Raw genomic sequence first — 13,768 nt, 5'->3', positions numbered from 1 at the left:
TCATGAATCAAACTACATGTGTTGCTCTTATTCCAAAGAAAAATGATGGACTTCCCAACATTTAAAGATATTCACTACATTCCTTTTTATAATACTGTGAGGTTGAACACAAGCTAAGTATCAAACAATTGACTTTAAAGGCATGACAAATTTGGAAACTGCGGCATATGTGCCCATTAAGATGGTACTACAGAAGAACATTTTATGACATAAAAATTTCTCAAGAAAAAATAGAGGTTGTGAAAAATACATACATTGTAACCCATTTAAACCTCCATGCACTGAAAGGCATGCACCTACAAACACACTGCTGTGTTATAGCACCTGTTTGTGGCTGGCAGGACTAGAAGAGATGCTTTAACATTCCTAACTCTTCCATAATGAATACTCACTTCCTTTGCCACATAAAATATGCTTTAACTTTTAAAAGATGGAAATGTTTCACTAGTCTCATTGGCTCCCAAACTTGACTGCCCAGCTGAATTCCCTAGGGGACTCTTTACATATTAATTCTTGAAGGCATGGGAATTGGGGTGCTAAGTTCTTCTCATTCACATATATAAGCTGGAGTTCCCTAGGTCTGGGACAGGGTCCAAGATGCTGCATTTCAAGCATGCTAATGCTGCTGGTACCTGGGTCACACCCTGAGTAACAGAGTAATAGCCGATTCCCTAGACTATGTAGTCCAGTGCCAGGATGGTCCTTCTGCAAACCATACGATGTGTTTCCTCTTGGCCAAACTTTTGGCGGTACTTTTGTGGTGGCAGCAGAAGTATGGGCAGCCTCATAGCTGCGCTGAGACTCAGGAGGGACAGGTAAGTGGAGAGAACCCTAAGTGACATGAAGCTGGGTGGGCAGGTTGGTAACTTCCAATCTTGGTTGGTGTCAGCTCAGAGAACTGGCAGAAACTCAGTATGAAGCAGTCCAGCTGCATTCTATGGGCTCCAGAAACCCCTATCCTGGTGCAGCTATCATATCCCCTCTGCCTGGGCTCTGGCTGGACTATGATGAAAGGAGGAACAGTGAGAGGCTGGAGTCCTGCTGCTGGTCATTTGCCAAGATCCTTCCCAATGTGGCACGCAGTCCCTCCCCAAAGCCTTCCTTTCTGTGTTGGTCCTGAATGACTTTCCACTGAATTTTGGCCCATTTCTTTCTTTTCGTCCTCTGCCTCCTCCTTGCATGTGGCCACTGGCTGTCTCATACCTCCTCAATTCTCTTTTCCTAGATCAAATACTACCAACAGAGCACCCCGGGCTTGCTCCATCTTCTTTGGCACAACACATCCATTGCCCCACACTTTATGTGGAGGTCTGTGTTCTCCAAGACTTGGCACTAACTTGAGCATTCACTTCCATGGATCCAAATCCAATGACTCTCTGATTCCTTAGCCATTTGGTCACTCCTCTCCTCTCTGCCTCAGACCCATTGTAGCTTCTTCCTCCTTCAGCCACTGTCCCTAAGACAGAGAAGAATAAAGAAACGAAAGCCCTAAGCACTTCTATTTCATATCCCATAGAGCTGCAATTCATAAATCTCTGCAGCAGCAATCAGCATCTTGGTCTTGTGCTTCCCAGGCCCAGACTAAACATACTACTTTATCCCCAGCCATTTACAGGACACCCCTCTAGATCCACCATCACACTCAACCAAATGTATCTAAGTTTAAATTAACTATTTTCTACCCCCTTTAAATCTACTCACTCCCTCAACTCCATGACTCTCACTCCTACTGTTATCATCAATAAAGTTCAAAGCCTGAGATACATTGAAAATGCTTCCCATTTCTCTGATTTTATGTCTGCTTTGCCAATGAATTGTGATGGATTATTCCTTGAAAATACAACTTTGTATTATTAATCATCATTCCAACTGGGCTAGTGTTCTATTTTTCAATCTTCAAATCAACCCAACCTATCTGAAGCCTCTGGAGCTCATTTTCAAAGTTATTATGCACTACATCTCAGCCTAACTCTTGAATCTATAGTACCAAACCAATTTGCCACCATAAAGGCCCTGATTTACTTGTATGAAAATATTTTACTTTTCTGCAATACAACTTTTCCCCATCTTCTCAATCAGTGGGTCAGCACCATCTTTGATCTTGTCTCAAAATTTCTCTCTCCACATTCCTGTCATTTTAGATCTCTCAGTATTCAGATTGCTGGACATATATCAATATATGTGACTTTGGTAGTCTAGTTCTTCCCAGTTAATTACTGGCTCAGAGCAAGAGCTTAGACATACAGGGTCAAGCCACTTGACTGCCAAACCTCAAGACTGACATCTATAAACTCCAAGGATTAGATTATGTGGTTGTTAAGGTTCTTTCTAGGTCAGACTATCTATGATTCCATGACTCAGGTTTAATGGTTCTTCTTTACCATTGTCACACAATTCTGAACTCCTATTAAACTTTATTGTATTCTTTATGTTACACATGAAGATATTTGCTGCATGGGGTACACCTCACTGCTCGGGTGCACCCCGACACATATGGCTACGTACAAACAGGACAAATCCTCACAAAGCACAAAAATGCCAAGACTGGGTTCTTGACTTAGCTTTGCTCCCAATGCTTTGCTCCTGACTTTTCTTGCCACTTTTTGTCCCTGGGCCTCTAATTTACACTCATTGGAATGCAATGTCAGGCAGGGTTATTGTTTTACAAAGCTGTTTTAAATTTCACAATGAGATTTTTACATAGAGACCTAATACATGTAAAATGGATAAAGGGATTGGCTCTTACTGAACAGGGAGTGTGAAGGTTCTAGAACCCAGCAGGTTTCCAACCTCCATCAACCACTTCTTAAATTCCACTGGCCTAGATTTCTTCTGAGATTTCTTTCTAAACATCTGTGGCTCTCAATACTTAAAAAATCTTGATTTGACTTAGCCTGTACCTTTGCACAAATTTCTCTCTCTGCTCCGAGTCTTACTACCCACCCCACCATGTCCTGTGAAGCGGATTCCTTGTTATCCACGTAACTTTGCCAGGAGGAGCTAAGAGGCAGAATTTCCAAGATACTGGCAGAAAAGAGAAGAAAAGAGAGCAAGACAGAGCAATAAAGGCTGAGTATTGCCTGTCCATCACTGACCTGCAGATCCTGGGTGTCTGGAACCTTCAACTGACTTCTCCAGGACAACCACACTGTGTTTATACTGTCCAGTTCCGGGTGGGTCAAGCCTATAGTGATCTCTGTAACTGGCTTCAGGAGGGGAGGAAGAGGAGCCTGGCAATTTCACAATGTCTTCAACCCAGTATGGATAATAAGAAGGTCGGGAGATTAATGAAGGCTTGTTGAAGGATGAGAGAGTCTCCATAAAGCCTTGTCGGAGGCAAGACACTGAGCTCCACTCTGTAGCTACTGTCATTGACTGTTATTAATGGCTTGGCAGCCAGATAAATACTACTGAGATCAGACTTCTCTGATGCCATAGGGCTCCATCTGAGGCTTGGAGAGACAGTGAATGCAAGAAAGTGTGTCTGAAGGGGCCAAGGACAGATCAACCTCTAGTCCTGGAAGCCAGGGTAGAGTCAGGGCTTCCGAATGAGAGCCAGGGCTGATAGATTATGTGACCTGGTTTGGAAAGATCAGAGAAGAGTCTCTATTTTTCAATAAGTTTAATTATTTGGTACCAGCTGGATCAGATAGAGCATTTAAGGAAACTCAGCTGCAGAAGATATTAATCTTAGGGTCACCCTAACACTGAGCAAGTGCCATGTGGCTTGAACTTCTAGAGAATACACAGATGTGAGCAGAAAAAGGTCAACAAACTAACAAATATCAGTTGTTAATTGATATTACTCCACTCAATCCAACCACTGGCCAAATATCAGTGCATCCATACATCCATACATCCATCCATTCACTCATCTTCCCATGCACCCAATCACCCATCCATTCTTCCACCCATCTATTCAACTTCCTAAATATCCACCCATCCATTCATTCATCAATCCGCCCATCCATCCATCCACCCATCCATCCACCCACCCATCACAAGGGGCAGAAAAGCTGGGGGATAATGTTCTCTGGAGACAGTCTTATTTAATTCTCTTTCTCAGGTCTTTTGTAAAGTTCTGATTTGATGAAGAAATAAGAGGAGTCATCCTAAGACCCAGATACTGACAGATACCTAGAGTTTTGTTGTGTGAGGCAAATGTTCATTCTTTACCCAATTTCTCTCTCTTCTGTGGGAGGGCCAGAGTGGATGGTGTTTATATTTACACTGTTATATGACAAGAACATATGCAGTACACAATCTATATTGTTAGTAGCCTTACAATTCAGCAGAGAAGTAAGTCATAAATATTTGAAAATAATTTAAAAGACCAAACTCTAAGCTGTTAGTCAAGAACATGTTGTAAAACAATAGAAGCAGAGAAACTGGTTGGGTAAAAAATATTAGAATCAAAATGACCTTCAACATGACATTGTCTCCCTCAAAATAGAGAAATCTGTGCTGTCATTCCTGAAAAATTCTGAGAAATAGGTTGATCAGTCCCTTCTTCAACATCTGTAAGTAAGGAACATGACCTTTTTCTTCCTTATTCTCAGGCCCCACCCTCTCTTCGTGGTAGTGGGGATTAAACCCAGGGCCTTTGAACTGAGTTGCATCCTTGATCCTTTTTACCTTTTTATTTTGAGACAAGTTCTTGATAAGTTGTTTAAGATGAGCTTAAATTTGCAGTGCTTGCACACCCATATCCAGAATCGCTGGGTTTCAGGTATGCCCAGGCCATATAACCTCATAAAGAAATGCTCACAGTGGTGTGGTCTCTGTGAATTATTTTGTGGATCATGCAGGAAAAATAGTCTCCACATAAATTCTATTCTTTCATCCTATTTTGCTTTCTGGGGTTAAACAGAACAGGCAAGTTCTTCTACTTGAGAGGCCCCTGGGAATCTGAAAGGAGCTCCCTATATATTGTTTCTTCAGGAAAAAGACTTTCAGTGTGTTTGCCTCTTCCCTATGACCTGGTCTCAGGACATTCTCTGCTACTCAGTGGATACAAGTGACACAAAGCCTACATGATGTGAGCATTGAGCTTCTTTAACAATATGTATAGGTCTGTTATTTACAACAAAATCTCAGAAATCTAAATCTGCTAGGTCGTTTTCACTTGAGCTGCCATGATGCCAGGGTCCCCCACTCTATACATTCCCAAAGGAATAGTGTTCCCTCCACCATCAACTTAAATCAACTCAGATAGACTAAAGTCCTTGAGAATTTCATCATCCCACAAATAGTGAAGCAACCATTTCACACTTGAAGAGATTTTCAAGAATATGGCAGAATTTGAACAGTTCCTTTAAGAAATTAGTGGGTGGAGGAGAGAAAGAAGGTGCCATGGTGGAGAGTTTCCATATTGTATATACTCAGCAGTTTCCAATTACCTGATAAGTATTATGTTTGGTGCTCAGGAACAGACTGGTATAGCTCTAAACATGAAGTTATCTCTGGGGCCCATGGATTTTAAGCTAATTTGCTACAGGTCAAGAAATGTGTACTAGAAATTGCCAGAGCAGATAACCAGGAAAGATGAGCAACCTCTCTAGGCAGGGAGGACAGGTGAGGGAGCCCCATGAGACTGTGCCTGGCAAGGGCGGAGACTATGAAGAGGGTATGCAGAAGCATAGCCTGGCACCTAGGACCCATGCTCTCTGCAGCTTTGAGAGACCTGTGGTAGAAACCTCAGCTGCATCTGACCTGGGGCTCCTGAAGCCTCTGAACTGGCCACCTCCTTTCTCTGTAGACTCCAAACCAGCCATGCTAGCCTAACATTTGAGCTGCAGGTCGAATACCTGGGCCTAAAATGGACCCTTCTCTGGCTTGTTTTGGCTTCCAGGGTTTAAATAGGCAAACTGGAGACAGACCACGGAATGTAGGAATAGGAATACACAGATAGTCAAGAAGAACTAAACTCTGAGGAAGAAGAATATGTAACAAATCTAGCATGATCAGCTTTTAAATAGAATAAATCGATTTAACAATGATGAAGAACTTATGTTGAGGAGGAAAATATCACAGAACATTGCAATCATAATAAAATAAGTGCACTGGTTTCTCTTTTCTTTGATGTGAGTTACCTATGGCTGTACAAGTTACTGCAGAACCTAGAGACCATCCAAGTTGATTAGCTTACAGGGTTTCTTAGGGGAAGAAATCTGGAGCAGCTCGGCTGGGTGGAGCTGTCTCAGTTTCCTCCAGGCTGCTGCCAAGCTATTAGCTGGCTGCGACTGCCAAAGTCTGGTGGAGCTGAAGAATCTGCTTCTGCAGACATGCATGCAGCTGTTGGTAGGAGACTTCAGCTTTCACTGCACAAGGCTCTACTTAGCTGCTCATAGCATGGAAATTGGCTTCCCCCTGAGTAAGGGAGGGAAGAAAAATTGAAATGGAGAAACCGGGGTGTTTTTTTATAACCTAACCTCAGGAGTGGCCCTATTCCAGTGACAGAGATACCTCTAGTACCATGTAGCAGGGAATTCATATAGGTGTGAATACCACGTGATGGTGGTGGGGATCATCATCAGCTCTATTAGTTTCCTGAGGCCACCACAGCCAGTTACTACATAGTTATTGTCTTTAAAAACAATTTATTCTCTCACAGTTCAGAACACTAAAACCCAAAGTCGAGTTGTCAACAGGGCTGTGTTTCCTCTGAAGGCTGTAGGACGGATTCTTTCTCATATCTGGTGGTTGCCACAGTCTTTGGTGTCACTTGGCTTAGAGGAAGGTAACTGCAACCTCTGTCTTTGTCTTTATGTAGATATCTTTTCTGTGTCTCTGTGTCTTCTTCTTATAAGGACATCAGTCATGTGGGACTTAAATCCACCGTAATCCAGCATGTCTCAGTTTTAACTATTTGCATCTGTAAACGCCTTACCTCCAAGTAAGTTCCTGGTCTGAGTTTCCAGGAAGGACACAGGTTTGAGAAGAACATTTTCCAGAGAGTACAACAGGACTCTTAGATGCTAGATCCAATACCTGGAATCCTAAGGGATGCTATGATCACCCCGGTCAAAGTACAAGATTTTCAAAATCATATTTGTTTTTGTTTGGTTAGTTATTTTGCTTTTTCCATAAAACCCTTACCTACATGATTCTAGCTATACAAACCCATCACATCATCTTCAGTGAGTTTGCTGGAATCCCTGCTCCTTCCACCTGAATCAGCCAAGTTTGATTCAGTTTGCTTTTCACTCCAGGGAGGTAGAGACTGAATACAGTTAGAAATTGTGTCTGGTTCTCTTACCTCAAGATTAATTTCCTTTCTTATTATTGCATAAGTAGTTCATCTTCATTTTAGAAAAATTAAGACTACAGATAAATAAGAAAAAAAGTAAAAGTGTTCTGTAGCCCCACCGCACAAACATTGCAGCACGTGATTACAGTCCTATCACCCAACGGAGAAGGAGTCTATGGACTGAGTCCCAAATCTCAGAAGAATTTTTCAAAACACAAGGCTAGGAGAAGTGAAAGAGGCCATGTGTCCTGGAAGTCAGAAATAAGAGTCCCAAGAGCAAAAGTTTGGAATCACTTCCTGTGAGGCTCATCCTGTACACCCTCAGCCTAGCCATAGCTGACTCTGCTTAGGGGGTTTTGGGGGTCAACTTGCCCTAATCACACTGTTGGAAATAGAAGTCCGTGATGGGGGCATCCCAGGGGCTGTCCTTAGGGATCTGGGAGAGCTTGACAGGCTGGTCAGCTTCCTGCGCTGTACACAGGAACCAGCCTGGGTATGCAGCTGATTCGAAACTGGAGGTGAGCCCGAGCTCCTGGCGGTAGAAGGTGAAGTGCTTGGACTCCTGGGTGCCAAGGTAGAGCTCCATGATGTTCACTGGCTGCCGGAAGAAGGCCATGTGAGAGCAGTTTCAGGGACAGTAGAACAGATGGGGTGGGTGAGACCAAAGCTCAGGGGAAGAGGCAGTGCCTCGCAGTTCCCTCAAGGGTATCCCCAGCGCCCTGAGGTACACTGTACCCAGCCTGCTTACTCTGCATCTGTGGACTTAGTCACTGCATGGCAAGCATGCCTGAGAAGACTCACCTCTAGTTTCAGAGTAGGTTCATTCCCTGTCCCACAGGATAGGCACCGACTTCCTCCCTGGACTCCCAGGATGACCGGGCATAGCCTGGCATCCAGCCACCGATTGGGGACAACACTGATCTCTTCACCTACAGGAAAAAAGCAGAGTTCAGGGACCTTGGCTGCCCTTCTGTCCACTGTAGCCCACACCTTGGACTCTGGGTCCAGGACCAGTACGAGATGTCTAAGCCCACCTGGGCAGAAAGGAAACCTTGAGCATTGTCACATTGGGTAAAGCTGCTCTCCTGCCAGCAGGCCCAGTGTGGACATCGAGGCACAGAATCACATCCTGCCTTTTCCCACCCCAACTTTCCATTCAGAGCCAAATCTTCAAATCTCCAAGTCTTCTCTAAACTTCAAGAGACTATCTCCTAATCACCTCCTTTAGTGCTCCACTCTCAGGCCTCTTTTCTGAAAGTTGTCTTGATGAGTTTCCCAGGAGTTGTTGGGAATCTTTCTACCCCTGTGAGATGCCTAAAAGCAGAGGCAGGTCTCACTCTTCTCTGTATCCCTATCACTCCCACATACCCAAACACAGACAGGCATACACACGCTTTGCACATATGTACAAACGTACAAATACAAACACACATGTATACACATACATAGTTCGTACACCTTCATACATACTCTGTACACATACATACATCCATACCTGCTCATACATACCTGCATACTTATATACACATTTACACATATAACCATAACATGTGTACATAGTTTGCACACAGTATAGTTATACATGCACACATCTGTAATGCTCTCACATACATACCAGCACACATTCATAGATACATACATGTAATACTCTTACATTCATACTAGCACATACTCACATAGGCACAGAGTGTAGTGGAGGGATCTACCTGGCTCCAGGCCCCCATAAGAATGCCTCGGTGGACAGGTACGCTCTGCTGTAGAAAGACCTGATGCCTTACCTGGGCCCAGTGAATTAGCTGGAGGCCACACAGCACCACCTACTGGTTATGTTCCGCCACTGCCACTGTGGGTAACTGACAACTTTCAGGGAGCACAGGAGAGCAGGATTGGAAGGAATTAGCTCATCACTCAAGGGAATATAATTCAATTCTCTCCTCAGCACCCACTCCCAAGGAAATGAAATTTCTGACCTACTCTATCTGGGAGGGAATACAGGACACTCATCCTGGGAATATTCTCTCTGCAGAGTTTTCAGGTTGCACAGGGCCTGAGCCCTGGCTTTGCTGGAAGTCTAACATATGCCTCCCTGGCTGACCTGGCATATCTGGAGTCTGCAGACCTGTTTTGGTTTATGTGACTGCTTGAGGCATCTTATGGCCCCTCTCTCCAGAACGTAGAGACCTGGGGACCACTGGGTCATGCTTTGCCACCAACCTTTAATGACCTTCCCTGCATGCATCCCTCCAGCTAGAAGCTGGTTATCATGCAGATAAAGCACCTTCAGAGCTGAATCCTTCATTCTAAAATGGAAAAGGAGGAGATTTTATTAAGGGAGATGTGAGTGCTCCATTTTGCCCAGGCACCGGAGTCCTCCAGCCTCATGGATCTTGTTTCCCTTTAGTTCTGGTGTGCCAACAGAACAACACAACCCCCTCACCTGGCTCATGGCCTACTAATGGGATGACCCACAGCCCCCATCCATTCTGAGGTTTGCACCTTCACCTTGTTCAGTCTTTTCTACCCCTACCAATCTTCCCATTGTCTCTTCCATAAGAGGAACTTAATCGTGTGTGGGAGCCTTGGACTCTGCTATTGCTGCTGATGAGCCATATCAGACAAGTCATTGCTAAACCAAGTGATACCCAGCCCTGAGTATCAATTAACCTTATTGTTTAATTATTATTAAAGACTTCAAGGTACATTTATTTCTACTTGGCCACAGCTTCCATGCTGAGTGAGAAATTTGTAAAGTTATTTTGCGTTGTGAAGTTATTTTTCTTTTCTTTTCTTTTTTTAAAATATGGAATGCTTCACGGATTTGCATGTCATCCTTGTGCAGAGACCATGCTAATCTTCTCTATATCATTCCAATTTTAGTATATGTGCTGCCGAAGTGAGCACGCGAAGTTATTTTTCATGTGTGATGTCTGTTGGTTTTCTGATAACCTGTGAGACAAAACACTCACACCTAAGTGGTTTCTCCGAGTGTTACCTGTCTGGCCCAGCATGATTGGGAAGTTGCATTACTTAGTGCACTGAGTTGTGATTAGGACCTTCTATAAGAGGTCAGGTAGCGTAGCATTTTCCACATGACTTGATCAGAGAACTCCCTGTCCAAACAACTCGTAGAACTGAGACCCAGAGAACATGCTTTGAAAAATGCTACAATGTCATTCCTTGGTATCCATGGAGGATTGGTTCCAAGGCTCCTACAGACACCAAAACCCACCATAGTATTTGTTTAGAACCTACACACATCTTCCCACATCAATATTACATATCATATCTAATCCCATGTAAATGCTATGTAAATAGTTGTTATATTGTATTGTTCAGGGGATGATGACAAGAAAAACATCTGACCACTTTCAGAACTGACTCAATGATTTTAATATTCTCAGGATGCAAAGAGCTGACCATTTTAGACTCAGTTCAGAGAGGATCATTCTTAGCCTTTGCTGCAAAGTACAGACTACAACCAAGTACTTGGCTCAGTACATATAAAGAAATGCATAGACAGACAGACTAAAGTTTTTGTTTTAGTCTCACCCAGCCCACTTCCTGTACAAAGACAACAGGGAGGAAGTGACCACGGCTGCTGTCAATTCACTACCACAGAAGACAACAGCAGAGCTCTGAGAGGAGCTCCTGACTCTTGTCTTCACTAAGGCTAGACCAGGCTGCCGCTCTAGACTGGGTGGTCATTGTTCCCCTCTTACATCAGGGCACCCTGTGAGATGGCCTGCCCCATCCTGCCCCAATCTGAAGAAAGCTAGAAGAGCTCTCAAGCCATTTGGTTGCTGCTCCCCACTTCCCAGCTACCTGCTCTGCCTGTGAGAGGTCCAGTGAACACCTGCAGTTCCTCACTTCTCCTTCACAAGCTGGGCAACAGGTCTACCTGGAACCTACTTTCCTCAGGTCATCACCAAATCAGAGGCCTGAACACTTACCGGAAGCACAGCGCCCCACTCAGAACCATCTTGAGCCTCACAGTGTGTAGATGCTTCTGTTTTGAAATAAGCAATCAGAAATTTAAGAAGACCCTAGATCATCAACAAGGTCTTCAGCCTCCCCATAGGTGAATACCCTCCATCAAGCAGGAGACTGTGGATCTGGGGTTCAGGAGAGAGCCCAAGACTTGCCAGCACCTCCCAAAATACCTCAAAATGCTCCTTGTCCTGGTAGGCATCCAGGTGTCTGCCTGCTCCTCTAGGATGCATCAGTCTTTAAAGGGCATTAAGGAACCAGGGAGGAGCCCTGAAACTTACTATCCAGGGAGGAGCAGGGTTACCCAGCTTGATTTTACACCACCCTAAGCCTCCAGAAATGCCCACTGCTGCTCATTATCTATCTCAGGGAAGGGGAAGGAGGCTCTGGAGACAATTCCCCACGAGCACTTCTGGACAACTTCCTTGGGGCTTTCCAGCTCTCAAGAACACTTAGCTCCCGCTGGTCCGGGAAACCAGATTTTAATCTGACTTCTTCCTTCTCCTCTCCCTCTTGCCTCCTTCCTGCTCTTCCTTCCTTTAGTACCTCCTTCTTTCCTGCTTTTGTCCAGCCTGTAGGAGATGGGGATGGTAAAGGCAGGGATCTCCTGATTAGGGGAGGCGCACACTACAGACTCATTATAGAAAAACCTGAAAATCCAGAAGAGTGAGAAAGGAAGCATTCAAGTGTCTTTGTGAAAGGTCTATCCATAACCATTGAAAACACTTTTTCCTTTCATGCATGTAACTACAGACAAGTTTTCTGTCATAAGCATCATAGAAACCTCTTCTTGCTGCTTCTTTATGTGGCAAAGTAACAAATTATCTTTCAATACCAAATGTAAATAATGACACTATTATGGCTAAGTTAGATAGAATTTAGTGTGAACTCAAACAGGGATGGGCCCTTGAGGCAGTCAATGCAAAGGATGGAAACACCTCAAAACTACAGCTGGAGCTGCATCTATTGAAGGTCCAGGTCTCAAGATAAAGGTGCAGTTCCAGGCCTATATGCCTGCCTAAGGAATAAACAATAACCTGAGTTGTGATTGGTATCACCTGGCTCAGTAAAGCTCTGATAGACATCAGTCACCGAGGTGGGTGATCAGAACACCTGGACCTATCCTTTCCCAAAATACCATTGTTCTTTCCATGTACTCCTGCCACATGACTTGCTTCCCTACTGGAGCAATATTAGCTAAGCAGCTGTACTTATAATTTCATAAATTGATTGTGGTTTGACCTATGCTGCACCTGCATTGTAATCACTGTATAAATTACCCCTGACAAAGAAACTGGGCAGCAATCCACCTTCAGAACCCCTCCTGTCTCTCAGGAGCCAACTCTCAATAAACATTTTCTACTCTTATGGCAGCTAAGTTAGGTAGAATTGTCCATTGTCCTCTGGAATTCATTTTTTGATTTTGGGGGACATGAATTTGGTGTATCTGACATCTAGAAGGTTATTACTATACTCTACATTGTTTTTGTTTGTTTTTGCTATTGAGCTCTATGTTTTGACAGCATCTATAATTTGATAATTTCTCTTTCTTAAAATTGGTAAAGTAAATTATAAACAATACACTTTTAATGCCTCCACAAACTCTCTGTGATGGATCTGAATTAAAGGGAAGAAACAAAAATAAAGATAAGGATCAGTGCAAAATAATTTATTTCTTACATATCATTGATAATTATTGATAAAATATACATTTCAAAGAAATGATTTTCAGACACATGGGCCAAAAAGTCCTTAAAAAGATTTTTAAAAAAAGAACAAAAAAAGATAAAGAGTGTAAAAAATATCATTTTCCTTGCAAAAAAATTCATTACATAATATGACTAAAATAATAAACATCTTTCTGAAAAATTAATAAAGAAGCTGAACTATGAAAAATTATTAAACAGTATATACATTGTGCAAATAGAAACAACACTGATATAGTTGCAAAAAATAAAACAAAAATTCCAAAGAGTTAATCTGTTAGCAATGTGGTTTTAAGCAAATATATTCTTGATCTGCAAAGTGATTGTCAGAGCGTTGGATATTGTTTCTACTTATAAGCCAAAAGTCCATCTGCCTGGGCCACTGTCCCTAATTCCCTCTGTAATATGCCCATATGCTTGCTGGACATTGTTATGGGGATAATAAAGCTCTTTCCACATTCTGTCCGGCAGACAATGAGTCCTGCACATGACTGCCCTCCTCCCAGAGGAGCCCTCTCAGCTCCCTCACTAGCTGAGCATGCAGGGAGCTGTCTCTGCCAGCTTTGCTTATGACAAACTGTGCTGAAATCAGGATCCATGCAGCACAATGAATGGAGAGATGCATGAATAAGCTAAGGAGAAGGTGAGAAAAATAAGATAAGCCTTTAAGAAAACACTTAAAAATAAGGGAAGAAATGGCAGTGTGGGCTCCCAACACTGTCAAACAGGTTCCACCAATAATTAGCTGTCCCTGGAACAGGTCGATTGATTTGACCTACTAATTCCTACTGACCAGGTCCCAGGTCCCTTATGATTTGAAAGTTTC

General features: G+C 43.3%; 1 protein-coding gene and 1 non-coding gene across 2 annotated transcripts; both read right to left on the bottom strand.

Moving 5' to 3' along the window:
- Positions 1 to 6,579: 6,579 nt before the first annotated feature.
- Positions 6,580 to 11,457, bottom strand: Il36rn (interleukin 36 receptor antagonist). The gene is made up of 5 exons (XM_003465055.4): positions 11,410 to 11,457; positions 11,200 to 11,255; positions 9,464 to 9,549; positions 8,051 to 8,178; positions 6,580 to 7,847 (listed from the first exon to the last, which is right to left on the bottom strand). The coding sequence occupies exons 2-5, from the start codon at positions 11,226 to 11,228 to the stop codon at positions 7,623 to 7,625; spliced, it is 468 nt and encodes a 155-aa protein (XP_003465103.1). The 5' UTR covers positions 11,229 to 11,255; positions 11,410 to 11,457; the 3' UTR covers positions 6,580 to 7,622.
- On the bottom strand, positions 10,044 to 10,150 carry LOC111755499 (U6 spliceosomal RNA). The gene has a single exon (XR_002790049.1). It is a non-coding gene; the product is annotated as a U6 spliceosomal RNA (small nuclear RNA).
- Positions 11,458 to 13,768: the final 2,311 nt, after the last annotated feature.

Source organism: Cavia porcellus, unplaced genomic scaffold, assembly GCF_034190915.1.
Source record: "Cavia porcellus strain 051 isolate PalLab524CR breed Dunkin Hartley unplaced genomic scaffold, mCavPor4.1 scaffold_18, whole genome shotgun sequence".
NCBI classification, from domain to species: Eukaryota; Metazoa; Chordata; class Mammalia; order Rodentia; family Caviidae; genus Cavia; species Cavia porcellus.
Note: the sequence above shows the minus strand (reverse complement) of the source record. Positions and strands in the feature narration are given on the sequence as shown.